General features: G+C 39.1%; 4 protein-coding genes across 5 annotated transcripts; all 4 read left to right on the plus strand.

The window, feature by feature from the left end:
- Nucleotides 1–3,829: 3,829 nt before the first annotated feature.
- LOC137950079 (GTPase activating protein 1-like) lies at nucleotides 3,830–8,899 on the plus strand. 2 transcript variants are annotated; one of them, XM_068796444.1, is made up of 3 exons: nucleotides 3,830–4,106; nucleotides 7,099–7,194; nucleotides 8,415–8,899. In XM_068796444.1, the coding sequence occupies exons 1-3, from the start codon at nucleotides 3,996–3,998 to the stop codon at nucleotides 8,703–8,705; spliced, it is 498 nt and encodes a 165-aa protein (XP_068652545.1). In that variant the 5' UTR covers nucleotides 3,830–3,995; the 3' UTR covers nucleotides 8,706–8,899. The 2 variants fall into 2 exon arrangements, with proteins under 2 accessions (XP_068652545.1, XP_068652544.1); XM_068796443.1 differs by lacking the exon at nucleotides 3,830–4,106 and adding an exon at nucleotides 5,286–5,514.
- A 1,126-nt stretch (nucleotides 8,900–10,025) lies between these two features.
- LOC137949507 (GTPase activating protein 1-like) lies at nucleotides 10,026–13,761 on the plus strand. The gene is made up of 3 exons (XM_068795569.1): nucleotides 10,026–10,594; nucleotides 11,691–11,786; nucleotides 13,168–13,761. The coding sequence occupies exons 1-3, from the start codon at nucleotides 10,409–10,411 to the stop codon at nucleotides 13,456–13,458; spliced, it is 573 nt and encodes a 190-aa protein (XP_068651670.1). The 5' UTR covers nucleotides 10,026–10,408; the 3' UTR covers nucleotides 13,459–13,761.
- Nucleotides 13,762–13,990: 229 nt separating this feature from the next.
- On the plus strand, nucleotides 13,991–16,170 carry LOC137949506 (transcription factor MYBS1-like). Its single transcript, XM_068795568.1, has 3 exons — nucleotides 13,991–14,434; nucleotides 14,523–14,971; nucleotides 15,454–16,170. Exons 2-3 carry the CDS (start codon nucleotides 14,616–14,618, stop codon nucleotides 15,878–15,880), a joined length of 783 nt encoding a protein of 260 aa, XP_068651669.1. The 5' UTR covers nucleotides 13,991–14,434; nucleotides 14,523–14,615; the 3' UTR covers nucleotides 15,881–16,170.
- A 4,234-nt stretch (nucleotides 16,171–20,404) lies between these two features.
- LOC137949508 (small polypeptide DEVIL 6-like) lies at nucleotides 20,405–20,856 on the plus strand. The gene has a single exon (XM_068795570.1). It carries the CDS (start codon nucleotides 20,514–20,516, stop codon nucleotides 20,643–20,645), a length of 132 nt encoding a protein of 43 aa, XP_068651671.1. The 5' UTR covers nucleotides 20,405–20,513; the 3' UTR covers nucleotides 20,646–20,856.
- Nucleotides 20,857–21,945: the final 1,089 nt, after the last annotated feature.

Below are 21,945 nucleotides of genomic sequence, written 5' to 3' on the forward strand. Positions count from 1 at the left end.
AGGAGATTAAGCAATCGCAACACTTTTAACTTGTTTATAAAGTATAATCAACTACCTCAAGATCGACTAGATGGTCTCCAAATAGCTTAAGTGAAAGAATTTTAATAACAAAAGAAGTTGTGCACCTTCTCTAACCAACTTCCTTTGTCACAACAATGCTGGAAATCAGTAATCCAAGGGAACGTGAGAGTTGCAGGAAAACCAAGGTCCTAAATATTGAAGTACAATAATCATGTTGAACTCATGTATGCCATGCACAAGAAACTATAATTCAGTAACCAAATAACAACAAAGTACATGTTGGAGCCTCCAGAATCTGAGAGTATAATTAATAGAAAGTTGTTGATGCAAAGGAGGAACGGTAACATGCAAAGGAATGTCGTGAATTGTTGAATTTACGGAAAAGAGAAATACTTCATTGACTTCATTAACTTATTATAATCAAAGTACATGAACCCTTATTTATAATAGAGGAAGGTAGTATAGTCCAATTACAATAAAACTATTTTTGTCCCAATTACACCCAAACTCTAACACTTAAAGATAAGTCCTAGCATAATTAAATAACTCAATATAAATAAAAGACAAACATAACTCTAACTAGAACTCTTCTAGGACATGACCAGAAGATAAAAATATCTTTGTGAGTCCTTCTTGATTTTTCAACTTATGTGATAAGGATGCCAACTTATGGTAATCATGGTGGGTCCTACTTCTTATGGGTTTGAGACCATCTTGTGAGCCTTCCTCTGTCGTGTGACCCATCTTATAATACTCTTAGATATGTGGGTCTTCCTTGGTCGTGTGGGCTTGGGCCCTATTTTCCAACATGAACAATCTTAGAATTTTGCCTCAGATTTCTCTCAATTTGGAAACTTTCCTTCCTGGTTCATACCTCCTTTTGTCAATGTTGGAAACACCTTCTAAATAGAAACTTCAGAACTTAGATTGATGCAAGGTACTCTTCTAACTTTAGACCTCTTACCAGCACGTTTCAAGGTGGAGGTTCTAAGAACAACAACCTATAACTTCAAAATTCTCACCAATTTGAACTCACGTTCGGGTAGAGTTCTGAATTCCTGAACCTTAAAAAAAAAAATGTTGCACCACCAAGGGAGAACCAAACGAGACCAAGCAAGCAAGGAAGACAAGGAAGCAAGAAAGGAGTGCATGTTGCTGCACTTTCTCCTCTAGTTCCAGATGGTTATGGCAGGAAGGAAACCAGTGTTTGTTGTAATGTTGACAACAAGAAACCTGGAGTTAATCTATTCTCAACCCTCCAACACCATAGGCACATCAACTTATCATCTGAATGAGTCAGTTTATGAAGAGAAAACAACATCAAGACACATGAGATATGCTGTAACTCATAGTTTGTATGAACAATAGCAAATTGAAACGTTTTCATTGAATAAGGAAGATATATAATGTAAGGTGAAACACTATGAAATACATGCATGAAAGAGGCAAAAACAACACTTCTTTCAAGCTTCAAGGGAGAATAAAAAACTGACTAGCACTTATGAAGAAAAAACTTATCTGTTTTTAGACCAAGCTGTTACTACTGAACCTTTTGGTTGTTGCTGCCGATTCGCCATAGCAGCTTTTAATCTACAGAGCAAAAAAAAAAAAATCCAAATGGAATCCTAAATTCATTGCTCTATACCATGTTATTTTTCAGTATTCCATGAGAGTAATATTTATCACTTGAGGTGAAGAAGGTAGGAGAAAAGAAGCAGGAGAGAAAGAAGGAGAGAGTGGAGAGGTTGACTTGGTTGAGATCAACCGTTCTACTCTAGTACTATTGCTTCTCCTCCAGATTTTTCTTCCTTTGTATGTATGCCTAGACTTGTTGTGCCACTAGACCAGCCATTACTACATCTGTTGGAAGGTCCACCAAGTGAGACCTCTTCTCCATTGTTTGATCACTCACCTCAAATGTCTTCTAGTTCTGATTCTCCTCCAGCATTTTGAAGACCTACGCATTATCGTATTCTACAAAAGCCCTGTACTTTCCATCCACTCATAGATTATCTTCAAGTTTTTGTACTTTTTGGTAACCTTTTTGTTTATCACTCTTCCCAAGAGTTATGCTCAGGCCCTTCAACATCCAAGGTGAAAAGTTGCCATGGAAGAAGAGATGGTAGTTATGTTTGACAACAAGACCTAGCAGTTGACATTGTTACCACCAAGGAGAAGATTATGGGATGTAGACTAGTGTTTACTATGAAATACAATTAGAATGGCAGCATTGCTCAACTCAAGGTCAGGTTAGTAGCCAAAAGATACACTCAATCCTATGACATTAATTATGAAGAAATATTTTCTCCCATTACTACACTCAGTTTGTTACGTGTTCTCATTTGATTAGTTGCTAACTTTACTTGGTCTCTTTATCAGTTGGATGTTAAGATTGTTTTTTAATGGGGACCTCCAAGAAGAGGTCTATTTCTCACAAACACTAATTTGTGGTTTGAGGGGAAGAAAGTGTGCTTACTCATAAATCTATTTATCGACTCAAACAATCCTCACATGTCATGTTTGATAATTTTAGTAGAGGAGGTAACTGATTTAGGTTTCAAAAAGTGTGAAAAGGATCATGTGGTGTTTGTTAAACATACTAATCAAGGAGTTCTTCTAATAATTGTCTAAGTCAATGATATAATGTTGATTGACATGATAGAGAAGGAATTCAACAGACCAATGATGAACTAAACAAAGTTTTTCGAAAAAGAACCTTAGTCCTCTCAAATATTTTTACAATCTGAGCATGGTATTATTCTCTCATAAAGTATGTGTTGGACTTACTCAAACAACAACTTTGTGACACACCTATAGATTTGAATGCAAAACTATGTTAGGTCAGTAATGAGGTAGATATGACTAAGTTTGAGTGACTTCTTGGTAAACTAATTCACCAAAGAAGAACTTACAATTCTCATTTAGAAGAAAAAGAAGAGAGAGAGAGAGAGAGAGAGAAGAATCCATGGTGATAATATAGAAAAGAAAGGCAATCAAACAAAAAGGTGATAAATGTAAAGAAAAGTCCTAATATTAGATGAGCATGCTACAAGTAGATTTTTTTTGGCAAGCTTTGAAAGTGTCTTTGGAAGGACTTTTTTTTTTTATCTTCTTCGGTTTGATTTGGTAAGTGAGGAGATAGAGAGAGATGGAAACGTGTCTCCTCACTTGCATCTAAAAAACTTTTACAAACAGGAGAGGACCATATATTAGACTCAACCCATTTAAACCGGCACTTTGATTGTTTTTTGTAATCTCAAGTCTCACCTAGTGAATGAAGCAATGCCAACGTAATCCAATTTTTAAATTGGACTAAAGTGTTCAAGTCCACTAACAAGTATGACCTGAATTATATCAACTTTTTGGGCTACATAACTACAAATAATAATTTAAAATTAAGGATTAGGTAAAAAAAAAACACTTCCAATGCATCAATTTCACTAAAAGCTATGACTTCCACATGAAGGAAATATGAAATTAATGAAAGACCCATCAATTGAATCTTTAGCTTGTAAACATTTGTATAGAAGTCAATTTTTCCTCATGGGTCTGATCGGACCCTCTATATACATGTGCCATGTCTCCGTGATCGTGACTCCTTTCTTGGGACATCTTTGGCTTCTATTCTCATCTCTAAGTTCAATTATGTCACGCTTCATCGCAACTAATCAAGATAGAACTGCGCGGCCTCACAGACAAGGTTAGTGAGGGTCCGTTATGACGTACATTGGCTCCAGTTGAAATGACGGCACAGACACTAGTTAAAACGATTATAGAAGCATTTGGTCCAAAAAGCCGGCTTTTTTGTCCCGTTCCCTCTCCCTACTCTCTTCTCCGTCCTTCTCCACTGCTATATAAAACGTTAAAAGGTCCGAATTCAGACAATGGAGAAGGAAGCTGAGGCTCTCGATTGGAGTTAGTGGTATCGTTCGTCTCCGCGACGCGTCTTCTTTCTCTTCAATTCCGACTCCGTCATGGAACATGTATTGGGACTTCTCAAAGTGCGGGTGTTGAGAGGGATTAACCTCGCTGTCCGCGACATCAGGAGCAGTGATCCTTATTGTGTTCTTAGAATGGGTAAACTGGTATGTCCATCTTACTCTTCCCCCCGAATTGACTTCCCTTTCTTTTGTTGTCGTTTCTTCTGGTTAGTGTTTAAGCTAGATTTTATCACAAGCCTCTGACCTCTGTCATTCCTATGCTATGTCCGTTTCAGAGTGCATCCAAAGGGATCCGCCTATTTATGCTTATATTCTTTTTGAGTTTAAAAAACTTCAGTTTTCCGTGATCAAGATATGGATGATTTTAGAAATTTCAGTCTGCTGTTCCGGAGCAGCTCTGCCGTTCTTTTCCGGTAATTAGAGATGAGAAATTTGTAGTCCTTCCCGCTTCTAGGCTTTGTTATGCAGCTGACCAAGTCTTCTTGTTGGTGTTCGGACTGCTCTATAGAAAACCAGAACAGGGATGGAAACAGAAAGCCCGTTAATGTCTTGAGGGCTAAAAGTGGTGATGAGGAAAGTTTGCTTCCGAAACTCCCGATGTTACTGTGTAGTTACTGCTATACATTTATCCCATTAATTGCTCCTCCATAGAAGGCTGCCTCGTTGACGTTTACAGCTTCAATGTCAATTGACCTTGGATCAGAACTCTCTGGAAAGAGAAATGATTCCCATCTTGTGGACTCGTGATTCTCGGGAATAGCATAGAATGCGCGACCATGCGAGTCTGTGAGACGTGGGAGCCACTAATGGTCTTCCATTTGTGAGCTTTGAACCCTGATAGAGCTTTATGATTTACAGAGATTATCACAATATTTTTTTAATTATTTTTATTTTTAAAGTTTTATATATAGGTTAGAGTTTGAACCTTGATAGAGCTCAGAATCAAAGTCAGGTTAAAAATTTTGAGCAGGAACTCGATTCTAATTTTAATCCCGAGGCTGATTATCATAAATCCTTTGGATCACTAACGGTTTAGGGTGTCGCGAGCTGGTCCGTATTGAAAGAATTAATGTCTGTTTCAGAGATTCCGCTCTCGGTGGGTACTGCCACCTGGTTTTCTGTTGGTCGTCTCTTACGTCCTTCCACTCGATTCCTGGCGTATGCGTGAATTGATGGTTGATGTAGTGGTGTTCCAGTTTCCCGTGGCAGAATAGTTTCTCGGTGATTTTCATCGTCTACTTTTAATAGAGGCCAGGGCCGTGTTCTTGTGACGCGTGTATGGTTGTCTTTTTCTGAGTCATGTCTGTCGTCGAAAGAAAATTTTTTTATCCTGGAAACGACAAGAAGGCTGCCGCTTACATTATAGCAATTTTGTTGGTGGTGTCGAAGAGAGGTTGTCAGCGCTTGCCAAATGGATTCCGGCGCGGAAATGTGTTCTTCCTTCGATGATCTGATGGGGCTCCTCAGGGTGAGGATCGTCAGAGGGGTGAACCTCACCGTCTGCGATGTGTCCACCAGCGACCCTTACGTTGTTCTAAGGATGGGGGGACAGGTATATTGCCAGTCTGACATTGGAAAATCGCGAGAGAAAGAACGCAAGATATCCATGGCCATCTTTGCTCCTTTTTAATTTCTTTTAGCCTTTTTTCTTTTTTAGCACTTTCAGCCATGGTAGATCGATACAGTTCATTGTAGGTGATTATTCAACAAATTGCTGCTGGTGCTTTGCTATCGGGGCACCCCCGCTGCTCGGAAAATACAAAATGATGCCTATCATTATGGACTTGTTCTAGTACCTTTAATAGCATTAACGCCTGCTTGATTTTACTCTCCCCGCCATTAAAGCCCCTCTTATACCGAAGAGTCCCTCTTCTGATTTTGCTGCTCTATGTGGAAAAAGCACTATTACTTGATCTGTTTGGATAATTGATCATGTAAGCAGTTTCTACTTATCCTACTGTCATGGTTCACTTGTTGACACAATTGATTGATTTTTTCCTATAACTTAGATGGAAGAATAACTTTGTCACTCAATTAGATTAGCTCTTACCTAGACAAATACGGGATATTAGCTGTAATCATGCCTTCCCCTAACCTACTAATTCATGCAATGAGTTATTTCTCATGGCCTTGGTTTACTGAAGCTGTAGGAGATTGCTTACTTGAAAGTCCATTATGCACTGCAAGACTTGATAATTTGATACATTTACATTGTCATAGTGCTCCTAAGAGTTCCTATCACTTTTACATACTGCTCAAAAGTAATATTAAAGGCCAGCTTTGGTGATGCATATCATGATATCTTGCTTGGGATTTACTTAATATGAGTACCCGGGCTGCAAACTAAATCTGTAGTTTTTAGTCTCTCCAGCCGTTAACTACCCTCAGATTATTTCATTTGATTCAGGGGATGGGTCTTAGAAACCTTTCCAACATCCTTAGAACTGTTGTTCCTGTTGTGGTGGCCCTGCAGCTTATCTTAAGGTCCTAGACATACCTCTTTCCTGTTATCTACACATTTGTGAGACACCCACAACTTTTTCCTGCAAGATACCTACATCTCATTCTCAAGAAGGATGGGCTGTCTAGTTTGGGTGAAAAGGGATCTTATATGATGCTTTTATGATCTCAATCCTTTGACATTTCTTTCAGCTCTCTCTCTCTCTTATTTTAGTTGAAACCACTTTTTGGCCATAAAAAAAAAAAAAAGCTGTCTTAATGCTCTTGTTGGTTTTCAAGTGGGTTTAGTGACAGATATTTCAAGTTGGGGTTGAAATAATGGGGAGAATACCATAGTTTGCTGTTAAATTCGCTTGATTCTCTGTAGCATGTGTACATAATTTTAAGAAAGAAATTACAGTTTTGTCAAACTAAACAGCCTAAAGCCACAGGATTCTCAGAATACCTACTTGTTTAACCAGTAATGCAGAAGCAACCTATTTCTCTGGATGAAAAAAAATGTTCACGTCTCCTTAAAACAACAATAGAGACCCTTTTTTCTAGTTCAATACTTGTTTAGTTGCTTTTTTCATTAATTGAAAGGTGCACTTAGTAATTTAGATTATATTAATTTAGATTTGTACTCATTGATTTGAACCTGTAATTTAATTCTCTTTTCTTTTGAATGTTGGAGCAGAAGCTAAAGACTCATGTAATAAAAAAGAATGTCAATCCAGAGTGGAATGAAGAGCTCACTTTTTCTGTCACAGAACCAATCATGCCAATGAAAGTTGTATGTGTTTCTAGTTTCTCCTATCTTGAATATTCTTTTATTTATGCAGGGAAACTTTCTTTTATTTTGTCTCTTCCTGTGCATTTGAAGAAGGTAAACTAATTTATGCATCTTGTTAAATACTGTTTCAGCAATAAACATTTCTTATAGATGAGATTTGACCACCAGAAAGAACTTTAAGGGCCTGTTAGAATTGACATTTCCAAAGGACTTTGTACTTTATAAGAAGTTGAAAAGTTCAAAAACAGATAACATGTTTGCAGTTCGCTTCTCTCTAGGAAAAGGAAATGTCTCTAGCAAGCCAAACTTTTTTATTCTAGAATAAAAATTGTGGAAAATGAAACATTAGAAAGGGAAAAACTATTGGAGGCTGTTTACATTGGCCTTAGGTCGATAATTCTTAATCCTTAAGACTCGCTACAGTGGCATTATTCTTGGCAGCTATTCAAATTTATATGTGCTGGCTATTACACCTGAGAGGCTACGAAGTTGGAGAGGTTAACAAAATGAAATAAAAAATGATAACACCAACTTTTGAAGTTTAAGAAACTTTGTGATGGATGAAAGTAAAAAGAGGATTTTTTTTTAAAGTTAATTCTTTAAGGAAACATTGGCCAAATTTGTGAGAGTGGTATCAGCAAACCCAGTTTCCTCTCTTCTATGTATAAGTATCTTGTGTCCATCTCTGTATCAGGCTTTCTACATGTGTATGCATCATTTATTCAAAAGGGATGGTTGAGGTGGTGCGTAGGGGTTTCTCAATTTGAAAATATGTCATGTGGTTGTGTTAAAAGGATTAAGAAGTTATACCATGTAATCTGGTGTTTCCAATCCAGTTTCTATCAGATAAGCTATCAGTTCCTAGTTGTGCAGTTCATGTACACACTCTTAGGATCTGTTTGGAACCCCATGGAAAAGAAAATGAAAATTTGACCACCATTATTCCCAAAAATAGTTGGTGAAAAGGAGAATTTGTTCATTATCTCATTTTTACTAACTATTTTTGGGAACAATAATGGTCAAATTTTCATTTTCTTTTCTTTTCTTTTCTAGGGTTTCCAAGCAGACCCTTAGGGCAAAATAACTAAAGTACTTGAATCAAATTCAAGTTGATGCAGAATTGGGCAATCCATTCCCATTTTATAGACTTATTTTGTGCATGATGACCATTTTCCGGAAGAGTTTCAATAGTAATTCACTCTCATCTCACATGGGTGCAGCGAGTATACGACAAGGATACATTCACCCAAGATGATAGTATGGGAGATGCTGAACTGGATATTCTGCCCTTCGTCGAAGCGGTGAAGTTGAACCTGGAAGGGGCCCAAGATGGTACAGTTTTAAACAAGATACAACCTAATCGACAGAACTGCCTTTCAGAAGAGAGCCGAATAGTGCTGTTAGATGGGAAGGTCACTCAGTATGTTTGTCTTAGATTGAGAAATGTGGAATGTGGTGAAGTGGAACTTCAACTGCAATGGGTTCACCTTCCTGGCAAAAGGCTTTCTTAGTGATGTCAAACTGCAACTTCTATAGTTTTATTAGGTTGCCGCCATGATCATGTTATGTATTTTGTACAGGGATAATGCTTCAATAAGCTTGAAACATGAGAATGGTTGTGGGGAGCGCTAAATGACTATGTATAGTGCTTCCTGTTCATCAATATGTAGTCTTTGGTAATTATGTTTAATCCGAAAATCAGTGAAGCAAACATCTTTTATCTTTGATCAGTTTCAATTATGTTCTTAGAAATTGAGAAATAACTAAATATTTGGATTCCGCAGGTCAGGTTTTGGATAGGATGGATTTTCCAACAGTTGTGCCAACTGAAAATAAAAGAAAGCTTAGAAACAAGCTATATGAAAGAAATTTGGAAGCTATATGAAATAAAATGAAAGCTATAATCGAACATTTATGGGTAATTTGGATACCACATTTCTACATACAATCAATTAGATATCGTATTTTCAAAACCAATTTCTACATACATCCAATAGGCTGTAAATAAACGGAATCAGAATATCTTCCAAAATAATAGGATAAAACTAATACTAAATATCCGACAGTAATCAGTACAACATATGGAATAGCTTTCATCATTTACCTTACTCTTTAATGCCCAATAAGTCTCCCTCGGAAAGGACGGCCAATGATGAGATCAAACTGATTAAGAAAGAAAGAAGTTAAAACTCCAGAATTGATGAATCGCTAGCAAACACAAAACTCCCCGCAGTAGAGATCATTAGAAAGCAGAGTTAGGGCTTGCCAAAATAATCGGAAGCCTCGATTTCGAATCATTAGACTCCCCCACAGTCGTCAAAAACTCCATTCCATCTTTTTCCTTCATCTTCTCTTTATTGATTTTTTAGAGCAAATGGAGATGAAGGAGAGCAACTTCTTGTAGCCGGAATGTCCTACAAAGGATGCTGCAAAAGGAAAAATGGTAGGGGAATGCTGCCTCCTCCCTCCGTTTAGGAACCCAAGTCTTATAGAGTCGTGTTAGTTCACTTATGTTTTGTATGATTATTTTTTACGATATTCCGATTCATTTATTTACTCGGTCATTGGCCGGATAATTGGGTAATTAATAAATATAGATTAAATTTTTTTAAGATTAAATTTATAATGTTCAAATATGTAAAAAATATAATAATATTTGTGCATTAATCAATGTTCGAGTAATTTTATATCTAATTCCGTTCCATTTAATAAAGGAGTAAAATGGTAAAATTATCGTTACTTACTCACAATTAAGATTTTTATTCCATATTCGTTCCATTTAATAAATGGAATAATCTGATAAAATTGACTGCAATTATTTCCAGATTGGACAGTGCAGGGAAACGGATACAAACGGACGCGAAGAACCAGAGAATCACCCACACGGCGGCACCTTCAGTGTCCCCTGGTGGAAGGAGGTAATCAAGCAAAGGAACCTCACAATCCGCTTCGGCTCACCTCACATCTGCCAACGCCCTAACCGAACCTCCACTATCCTCGGACTATCTTTGGCCTCCCCGCGTCGAGACGCGCTATCTCAGAAGAACGCAAGGTCAATTATGGAAGCTGAAGACAGAAGAAGATTTTTTTGGCAGAGGATCAGCCCCGGCGACCAAACAGTTTCGGACAAGAACACCTTCCATTACTCTTTACATTTATTCTGGTAATAAATTCTGGGTACACTGTGACATGTTAGATTGCAAGTTCGACAGGGATGGACGGGGCTGGTGCTACTGATTCAGTGTCGTCCCCTGTTTCATTGCGTTCCTCCTACCAGAGCTTCTCTTCTATGGAGCAGCTTATGGGGCTTCTGCGAGTTCGGGTCGTCAAAGGGTTAAACCTCGCCGTGAGGGATTTAAACACTAGTGATCCTTACATTATCCTCAAGATGGGAAAACAGGTACTTTTCAAATTTCAAGTGCTTTGAGGAGAAACGTTAAAAAAAAAAAATGGCTTTTCAGATCTCAGTTCCCATGTCAAGCTTTTCTTTTGATGATACTTCATAACGATAATTTATTGAACATGGTATGAACAGATACTTTGGGGATTCAAGGATTTGTTTCTTTCTTGTTAACATAATTTAAATAATAGTACTATTCTAAAAAAAATAAATTGAATTTAATATTGAAAAATCGCCTCAGGTGCCGGACCATATATTCTGATATATTGATACTCTTTAATCGAGCGAATGAGCCTATGCTATTATCATATCTAATAATGGCATAATTCAGAACTTGAAAGCATTATCTATCCTATTCTCTCCTATTTCATCATTGTTTCTTGAGTTCAATGCAATGGATCCACTTGATAGTTTTTTTCATTATATTCTGATCCCGAGCTTGCAATTATCTATCTTGCCATCCATCATAAGACCCTATTGATGGCAGCAACAGTGTCTGTTGAAAAGGAAGTATAAGGCCACTTTAGATCCCAAGAGTTTCTAACCCAGTGCTGAGGTATGAAATTGCAACTGTCAACGTTCAAAAGTAGTTTCTGAAACATTGTGTTTGGTCTGATTTATCGCAGAATGAAGATTTCATAAACATTGTCTGAGTGGGCAGTTTTTTATTAGTTATTTGCCGAGGACAAAAGGTTTCACTGCAAATAATCAACAAAGAAACCGTCATTGTTCACAACAATACATTTCTCTTTGGTGGATTGTTCATTTGTCCATTTTGTATATTAAAGAAGCAAAAGGTCGACGTTCAGAAATCCCGAAACAATAATAATTTTTCAAAAAGCAATGCCAGTTAAAGCCCCATGCTCTCCAGATGCAATACCAATGCTTATTTTCTTAAAAAAAAAAGTAAATAAATAAATAACCATTTTGTGTGTCTCCTGAAATCAAGCTTGAAATACCATTTGATGCAAACAAGTTATCTGATTCTTCTGCAACTTGGTTTCATTAAATTGGGAAGTCTTGCACTAATTTAAATTTTTTAGCATCTTTAATCATTCTTTGTCTATTGTTACTTGAGTGCAAAACTTTCATGCAGAAGCTGAAGACTCATGTGGTGAAGAAGAATGTCAATCCTGAGTGGAATGAGGAACTAACCTTTTCAATTTCGGATCCAATTAAACCAATCAAGCTTGTTAGTATCTTTTATTTTAATCACTTATTTTGTTCTTAAATTTTAAGCTATCTTTGCATGAACTTTTTGTACGGTGTGCCACTGTTGCATGTGTATAGAAGATAACCCAATAGTCACCCAAAAGTTAAACACTTAGCCGATACATGAAGTCTACTTAAGAAACTTTGACGGTTGGGAAGTACTACTAATTTGATGTTCTAAAAGTCTAAAACTTCCTGCCCAAAGCAGTATATCTAGAAGGATAAACAGCTTCTGTTGTTATACTGGAGACTTGTACAAATTGAGTTGCAAAGTGGATAGGAAGAATTAGGTCGATTGTAATATCAATCTAAAGAAGTGTGTGTAAGGCAACTTTTATTGAACATTGAATGAACTTCATGCTCTGTGTAGCTTTTTATTATGTGAGATTGGATAAAAGAAATTTTTTTCTCAAGGAACTTAGAGATGTATGGAATTCAATGTGTAACTACATGTGGTCAATCAACAGGTTGATGATTCATCACCACAGACCTGCTTGTTGTGTAATGGTGCCCATGTGTGAGAGAACCATTAATGTTTTCTTTAAGCAAAGCTTGTGATCAGTAAGCCATGCATTTCTTCATATTAGCTTCACTTTTTTAGGTAGCCTTTAAGTTTGTTCCTTAGCTTTTATTATATTGTAATAGTAGCTAGCTTAGAAATGCATATTCATACAATTTGCTAAATCTTTAACTGTGAAGTCCGCTTTCCTTTTTGATACACTCGATTATTCAGAAAATCTGCAATATCATGGAGACCCGTCTTTTTATTCTCTGACTGTGACTGCAACCAAATCTGAAATCTTCAGTCCACTGGCTAACTTCCTGCAACCTACATAAACAACAGCTGAACTTCTTTTTCTGACTTCTCTCAGATGTAGACTCATGTGTAATAGCTCATTTATCTAGTGGTCATAGCTGAATCTGGTTAGGAGTGTATGAAGAAGCATTTTGAGCTTTCTACATGCGCCTTTGTTACTGATCGGGAAAAGGAGAAAAAAGTAAGAGGGAGAAATGGGCATGCACTTGTCAATACAAGCAGGTCGGTGTCATTTAAATCCGAGCAGCTAGTGCAATTAGGCACGAATTCATGAATGGTCTGGGTAGAAGGAAAAATATACAAGCATATGCATATGAAGGAAAAACGTAAAATAATGAAACTAAATTGGTAAAACTAGGTGTCAATCTAGACATTCTCATACATTTAACATATAGGACACATCCTGAGTGTAAACTTGGAAGTTCATAACTTCTTTTGCATGTTTGAGCACAACAATCTGCTTCTTTATGTTTGATGAATTTCGTTGACTGTAATTTTCAGAATGTCTTCAATATTTACTATGATCCTGTCATCATGGGTGCAGGCAGTATTTGACAAGGATACATTCAGTCACGACGATAAAATGGGAGATGCCGAAATTGATATTCTCCCATTCATTCAGGCTGTGAAGTTGAATATGCAAGATCTTGGAAATGGTACAGTGTTGGAAAAGTTAGTTCCAAATCGACAAAATTGCCTTGCAGAAGAGAGCCGAATTGTGTGGTTAGATGGCAAGATAGTTCAAGATGTTTGTGTAAGACTGAGAAACGTGGAGTGCGGGGAAGTGGAACTTCAACTTCAGTGGATCAATCTGCCTGGTAGAAAGGCTTTCTGAAGAGAACTATGATCATATATGTGCTATTTTCAACAGGACTTTTTAAAAAACAACACCGTTCCTATGATTTACAGTTGCAATATAGCAATATTGGATCTATTTCTCTTCCACACTCTATCTCAGCACATGCTCCCATTCACACATAACAAAAGAGAAGATGTTAGCCTTTTTCTCAGTTTGATCAGAATTTGTGAGTACCAAGGTTTAAAGCTGAAATTCCCATGAATCTTAGACTTGGTTCTGATGATAATATGTTCGAATTGTTATTGTTATTAGAAAGTGAGGATAAGGTTCCCAGGTGCCATCAATCATTCACCAGTTTTTCTTTATTCTGAAGTTCAACTTACAGAACTACATGTAATGTAAAAACTGATACCCAACTTTTGAAAAGCCAAAAGCAGATATATAGACTCCACTACCAGGGCGGATTTGGTGATCGAGTTATGCTTAGCGAGTTCAACAGATAGGGCCTGCGCAGCTCCGGCGCTTGGGAGCAGTAAAGGAAGGGCCAAACGTTGTAGTCCAGATAAGCCACATAATGGACCCGCGATCAACCATCATCCACAGCCAGTTGCCCTTTCCCAAAATACCCGACTTGCAATGGAGAAAAGGCCACGTCGCCTCCTCCCATGCGATCCAGATCCCTAGACAGAGGAAGGTAGCTAAATCATACTTTAAATTTTTAGAAAAATATAAAAGAAAATATTAATCAGAAGATTAGGACTGGAAAGGATGAGCTATCAAAGCCATTTTTGAGGATTCTCCGTCTCTTTCTTGTTCTGGTTTTCCAATTGCCGTCCTCTTTCCTCCGCCGCTCTCCCCTATCTCTAGCTGTGTGCTTCTATCCATGATCGATAGTGCAGAAGCAGAAGCAGAAGCAGACGCAGACGCAGAAGCAGAGCCTCTTTAGTCTTTAATACCAAAGACTGGCGCCACTCCTCACGAGGAGATCACATGATATGACAACGCCCAACAGGTCCGCCTCCTCCTCTATTACTCCTTATCATACGCTTCCCTCTCTATCCTGCGCACACTCCTCGCACTTACTTTCCCTCTGCTTCAAGATATCTCAAATAGCTGAAGAGGAAGAAGATGGTTTGGCTCTGCTCTCTCGTTTCTCCTTATAAGCTGCTTTTTCTTTCGTTTTTTGGCCAACTATGTCTTCTTCCGTCGGAGGGTGGAGCCGAGTGAGTGAAAAGTCTTTTGAGAACGCTATAGCCACGCATTTTTCTAAGAATTCGAAACCCAATTGGGAGGAGATAGCTTCGGCTGTCCCCGGGAAGACAGTGGAGGAAGTGAAACGCCACTATGAGGTTCTAGTGGAAGATGTGGACGCCATCGAGGCCGGTCGAGTTCCCATCCCGGGCTATATCTCGGACGAAGTTGGGTCTGGCGAAAAGAAAGAGAATTATGTTTTCGGCTGCGGTTTCGAGTCCAATGCAACGGGGAAGGGAAGTTCTAAGGCGGAGCAGGAAAGGCGAAAGGGGATTCCGTGGACAGAAGAAGAGCATCGGTCAGTATTTTGTTTTATAGCAGTATGGGTCGTTTCTCATACAGTATAGTGCTCGATGAATTGCCTCAATTGGATAATTTCTCGTTCAGCTCTCTCATGTCCAATGAAGCATCGAGTTTACTGTAGAGCAGGTGTAGAAACTGGATTAATGTGCCTATCTCCATTCGTCATTTCTGTTCACTTACCCACTTTTCTGTTAACTTCATTAGCTCATGTTTGGCAAAAATACAGCAAGCTTTTAGTTTTGAAGTACTTTGCTTTGGTCAATTTACTACTGTACGAACTCGTTCAAGACAAGACAAGGAGAGTTAGTACTGTACGATGTGAAACTTTGCTTTGCTTTTGAAAAATGCTCATCCGACATCAAAACTGCATAATTGTGAACTGATTAGTTATTTTCTGGTCATTTGATACATATTGCCTCTATAATTGATCGCCAGTTTCTTCATCTTGATATTGGGAAATATGTTCTTCAATTTCAGATTATTCCTGCTTGGGCTCGAAAAGTTTGGGAAGGGTGACTGGAGAAGTATATCACGGAACTTTGTCATATCTAGAACACCCACTCAAGTAGCAAGCCATGCACAGAAGTATTTCATACGGCTCAACTCCATGAACAGAGATAGGCGCAGGTCAAGCATTCATGACATCACAAGCATCAATAATGGAAGTGCAGCATCACCTCAAGGACCTATTACAGGCCAGAACACTCCTGTAACTACAGGGATGGCTCCATCTAAGCATTCAACCCACCAAAGTGTACTGATGTATGGACCCACCATGGGTCAGCCAGTTGCTGGACAAGTAGTCTCAGCTGTTGGGACTCCTGTTATGGTGCCTTCAGGCCATGCCCCCCCATATGTAATGCCAGTTGGTTATCCAGTTCCCCCTCCAAAGATTCATCAGTAGCTGATATATCAACTGCTCCACAAGTTATGTTTTTTGTGTAGATTTCTTTCAGTTCCTCAACTGCAGCAAAAGAATGGAGTTCCTACAATGTTTGGCGTCTCCAGCACCTCCCGTTTATGTGTTTAAAAGTAGGTGAAGCAGAACATTTCATTGGCAATTAGTAATTGTCAACTTCTGAATGGAACTAATACGTCTGAAAGGAACAACTCCTGCGTTTTTCCTTTTGCTCAATATCGTTCTCCTGCACATTCAATAATATGATGTAGCCTATAATGTCCTCTGTCCAGAGAATGCAGCAATCTTTGAAGTTACAGACTTACGGTGGTTTGCCAACGCTTTGTTCCTACTAGGATTTCTTTTTGAGAAGTCTTTCATGGAGAAGATTTTTGCTCGGTGATAGATGGATCTAGGAACGAGAGTATGAAAGCTTTCCATAGTCTAAACTATTACTAGAAATGTTTACAAGTTAAGCAACTTTTAAAAGGAAATATGTGAACATTTAATCAGAAAAGTTTCATTTGGCAAGGTCTTATAATGTCCTCATGCATGAAAATACTCAGGTATAAGACAAACACTCATCGCGGACTGTTTCAGAAAATCCGGAACGAGGCGAGGTCGCCAACGGATAACTCTTTTGTCTGTTGGTTGGAAACTTAGCAGCCAGCAAGCCAGCAACGGAGCTCAAGTGCTGAATCTCCGCTCTTTGTAGTCTGTACAGGTACAGGCTACGGCTTCAACAATCTTGCCCAACTGCAAGCTAAAGACGACGAACAAAGTGGTCCATCCTGTATGAACACGCCCAATATCCACTGTTGGGCCTATCTTCCCGCTCAGACACGGCGGCGCTCCTCCTCTAATTTTTCTTTTGCGTGCTAGCGGCGGCGGCGGCGGCGGCCGCGCCGTTGTTGCCAAACCTGAATTTGTAGGTTCTTTAAACTTCTCTTATCAGAATATAATGTACATTTCGAACATATCTCCCGTGGTTAATGGGATGACAGCGGACCAAATAGAAGAAACTCTTGTTTGCCAAAATTGAGAGAGAGAGCTCGATTACATGTTGATTTGTTTATATAGCTGCTTATTGTTTGAGAGAGAGCTCGATTACATGTTGATTTGTTTATATAGCTGCTTATTGTTTACATGGTCTTAACCAATGATTATGAACACTCAGAATGATATTGGGCCGTGTCTGAGACAAGTGTCGTGCAATTCCCTCTTCTTAGGATGAATTAAAGCGGGAGAAATAGTTCGACAGAGCGTCCATAAACTAAAATACTATTTTCTATCCAGTGTTCTAATGTGCAGTTCTTAGAGTGGTTGCTGCTTCCTCTGTCTTCTTTTTATCTTCTTGAAAAAAATAATTTGGTTTTTGAGCCATGTTAAATCACTCTCACGTTACTGGTACAAGCTCAGAGCATCTGGTACTTCAGGACGATTAGTGGCCATGGCTGTTATCTAATATGCCCGTAAAAGGAACTAAATCGTGGGTTTCTTTTGATTGATTCTTTATATTTTTAAGAAACTCTGGGGGATTAGATTCCTCTCTGGGTTTTTCTCTCAATGGTCAAAGGTCTCTCAGGCAAGTCCACTCGTCAAATTTGAAAGAGCAGGTGCGTCTGGTCTACTTAAAAGGTTTTGTTATTCAAGTACAACTAATCTACTAATTTAAAAGCCAAATAACAACGTGATGACCTCAAATTTTGTCGGTTAATCAAGAGAAAAGCAATCTTACTCTGTTCAATCTCTCATCTTACTCCTGATTATGTTGCGTTTAGTCGTCACAGACAACCCATCTGTGTTTAATTTTAAAGTAGAAGAACACTATCGCGGGGATTGAGCTGGGCCAGACAGATCCAGCTAGATTGTATTTTGTTTACCGAAGACCAGTCAAATGATGGAACGAACTCACCCTTTCAGGTTTCCGCGAGAGGGAGTTTAACCAGACATCAGAATGCGAATATGAGAAACGGAAATCAAGAAAGCCGCCTCTTTTTTCACAGCTTTCACACGATTCTCTTTGGGAGTAGTGAGCTTTCTGATCTGACATGACCTGTACAGGATGGCTGGACTGAGACACCTTCGTTTGCACCTTACTTCCTCGTGCGGAGTCAGACATGCACGTTTGATCGATCGTTGCTCGAGCATCTATAAGGAAAGACCAGTGCTGTCCCATGAGTCTTATCAACACGTCGCACGTCAAAAGGACTTGATTTACCCTCAGCTGAGGTAGTTTTTTTTTACTTAAAGGTGGTTTGGTTAAACGAAGAGAGAAAGCATGGATGATGGAATTTTAAAAAATAAATAAATGCTATGTCATCTCTATGAATTAGCAGAAATTGTCGGCTAATACGGGGGAATTTGGCCGTCGAGGGCACAATAAAATCTCTTTAATGCCGTCAATGTTAAGAACAAAGTAGTGCGATCAACCTAAAATATGTTAAAAAATGCGGTGTGAAGCAGAGAAAGTTGATCTCAGTTCAGACAAAATCCACTTCATCCTATTTGGATAATCGGATTGCAATCATTTTAGCGACTCGAGCTCGTACAGATTCGATGAGATGCAAAAACTCTCAGTTACTACTAATGATTTGATGATTATGCGTTGCAAATTAAAAAACTCCTGCTTCTAATAGGTTTCTTCCGACCAAGGGAACATGGGTGTTCCTGTGTTCGGTGCACTGTATCTGTTCTGTTCATCATCTTCCCATTCAAGCTGCTTAGTTTCGATACAGCAATCTTCATTTTGATGATGTTTTAAATGAAGATATGTGATTAGAAGAAGAAGAAGATCGTTTCAGAAACTTCGGCAGGAAAAGTTGTCTCCACTCTCCACTTCTGTTAATGAGAAAAGATTAGACTCGATAAAAATCTGGTACGGGGTAGGGACTACATTACATCGTCGTACTGTATAATTAATGTCCGCCGTACCAGAAAAACTCGTCGGGTAATTTCTACAAACAACTACTAGAAATCAAACATGGCAGAAGATTTCCGCGAGTACAGAGGCAGGGACCGTGTCTCCCCACAGACACCTTCACGTGAAATCGTCAAGAGTCTCTATATAACGCTTCAGAAACAAGGAAAAACGAAATCCCACCTCCTCGTTTCCAGTAATTTACTCCAATGCCTTCCTCGTCTGTTCATAATAAACAAATTAAAGCAGTGGCAAGCTAACTAACAAAGCTCTCTACCCTTGATATCGACAGCTTTTCCGTTCCGGGTTCTTGATAACATTAATCGACTAAACTATCGTTAAGCGATGCAGCTCTCGGGTCTTACGCTGTTTTCTTGAAGAACCTCCGAATTGGTTGATCACAACTGTCAAGCAAATAAACTAGATCGCCCGGCACAGTGGGAAATCTCCTCTCCCAAACTCGTCCTGCCTTCTCTTGTCAAAAGTGCACGTGCAATGGTTTTCCGGTAGTCGAGCCAGCACGGTGGTTTTACTGGACCACATAAATCGCCGCTCGGAGTCCGCCGGAAACCCACTGCCGCAACCGCTGGTCAGATTTCCGAGTTCTGGTAATTTTAAACATCAGAAAGTTTATTAAAAGCCATAACTGCAAACAACGATTGATCATTGCTAACTCAAGAAGCGAAAGTTTATTAAATTAAAGAAGAAAACTAATAAAATTACCGGAGAAGTGGGAGATGACACAAGAAAGCAAGAGGAATCTAAGTGGGAATTAAATACACATCAGAAAGTCAGGTTGGTTCTCAAGTTGACGCTCATTATTCAAAAAGATGTTGGAGCTTATTAATAAGAGAGTGGATACCGTAACGAATTGATAATCTTTCTGTCCACCGCGTTATGGCCTCATTATCATTATCATCGTCATCATCGTCCCTGAAAATGGGTTAAACGTAAACGGCCACCAGGAACTGAAGATAAACAAAATATATAGATTAATGTGAAAGCAACCCTACCCATTATCCAGATTCCAGTATTTGAAAAATCCCAGTCTGTGAGATAGCCAGGAAAGAAAAAGATAGAACTGGGTCCTGCTCAAGTGAGAAATTGAGGGAAATCGGCTGACACAGAAGACAAGTGGGGCAGCCCTGCATGAGCAGAAACGAAGTCCGGTCTTCTTCTTCTTAAAAACACTGTCGAACCATAACATAACATCGTCTCCATCAATTTAATAGGAAGGGTCCCAGCCTGATGGAGTGAGGAGGTAGACGATGAGGGCAGTGATGTGGAAAGAGCAAGTAAGAGAAAGGAACATTTATAAATCAAGGTAGAGATGGTGTATATATTTGTATATTTTTCCAAAAATAATGTTGTGGTGGTGGGGGTTCCCTTTTGTTTTCTAGCTTTTATCTTTTCCCCCTTTTGTTGGTATGGATTCCAAGTGGGTGGGACCTCTGAACTGCTTGTCTGCTGTAGCTAGGGGGCAACGCACGCCCCTTTGAGGCTTCCCAGTTGGCTCTTTACTAGACCGATGGAAGTTTGGACCACTCACTTCTTTGTCTATATAAGCCTCTGAAAGTCCTCCGTTTAGCTTCATCGCAAAGCTGCAAGTCTCCCGTTTGAGATTCGTTTTAATCAGAGAAGAGAGGTCCGGGCATCTTGCTTCTCTTTGGTTGGTCTTTCCTTCTGTTTGGTGAAGAAGAAGAAGGGTTAAGAGGAAATATGAAGATGAGCAGTGGGTCAATGGGTAAGAGGAGAGTCAGTCGTGGCCTCGGTGGGGCGTTGAGAGAGCAGAAGGCGAGACTCTACATTATCAGGCGGTGCGTGGTCATGCTCCTCTGCTGGCATGATTGATCGTTGCTGCATCTGTTGAAGACGGCGAGCGCCCTCCTGTTTTTTGGTGGGATATGGAGATCGGATGAGTGTAAATAGAGGAATACCAAAAAGATTTTGCTTGCTTTTTTTTCTTTTTGTCCTTTATATTGGGACATGACTGCTAAATCAGCCATTTCCAGGCAACTACTTGTAAAATAAATTCTGGAATTAAAGATCAATTTTCTTCTCTCATTCTTACTGTTTTTCTGTTTCATCTTCTGGGTCGAATTGGGGAGAAGTCCTGTTTGAAAGACCATGAAGCCCGATGTGTAAGCTTTACCAAACTTTGCAATTGCCTGTCAGGCATTTTCAAGATGATTGCATTGCAAAAGACTCTTAACCTCTTAAGTCCAATCTTAAATTCTTCACACTGTCTGGATCGTGCCCTGCCTTGCTGCAGCTCTCATTAAGTTCCTTAACTACTGATTAAATCCCCCAGTACGAAATACGAAACAACTAGTACTCGGTTGGTTATGCCTTTCACCTCTGTGCGAATAATGTTGATGTCTTTGTTGCAGATTTGAAACCCCTTAATCATATTTCTCCAGTTTTCTTTTTGGTTTAACTCGATTTCCTTTTCATTGCTAATTTTACCCAGAATTCCCAGAGACAGTAATGGTGACAGTACCCTGTAAAAGAACGAGAGTCACAAGCTACAGAATCAACTTAAAGTCACAAAGGATCTGCCATGACTCTGAATTGGCCCCCACATTGTACAAGGTTACAGTTTTCTTTCTTTTCCTGTGTTCACTTTGGCATTAAGCCCCTGCGTGAAAATTGTTACCCAGACCTCGGTCTGCACTTTTCATCAGTAACTTTCGGGATCACTGTGATCTTTTACTAACTCAGGGAGAGAAATCAGAATTTTTTACAATCAATCCAAGCAGAGCATAACAATAGGCCAGATTTATAGAGCAAGCCACTGAAATTACGGCTGTTCTGCCTGTAGTTTTACACAGTTACTGCATTCGTGCTCTTAGACCACATAGCTGAGTAGAATTTCCATTTCTTTCATCTGCTTCTGCAATTGAACAGACAAATCCAAAGAAGGTGAAGCAAAGGGACATCCTCCTCTTACTATTTTACAGAGGGAAAGGGACTAGACCCGGAAGCCATTTCTGCTGCTTCTTCCTTCTGGTACGAAAGGAAAGGACCTGATGAGGTAGAAGAAAGAGAAAGAAATGTGGTCCAAACTCCAGACTCCAAACTCCAAACAAGGAAGAGCAGAGAGAAGGTGATCAGAGAAGTAACCAAAGGCCGAAGAGGCGAGTGTTTGTTG

Source organism: Aristolochia californica, unplaced genomic scaffold, assembly GCF_029961685.1.
Source record: "Aristolochia californica isolate CCGP_79_NKW_82.1479 unplaced genomic scaffold, dmAriCali1.0.hap1 SCAF_14, whole genome shotgun sequence".
Taxonomy (NCBI): domain Eukaryota; kingdom Viridiplantae; phylum Streptophyta; class Magnoliopsida; order Piperales; family Aristolochiaceae; genus Aristolochia; species Aristolochia californica.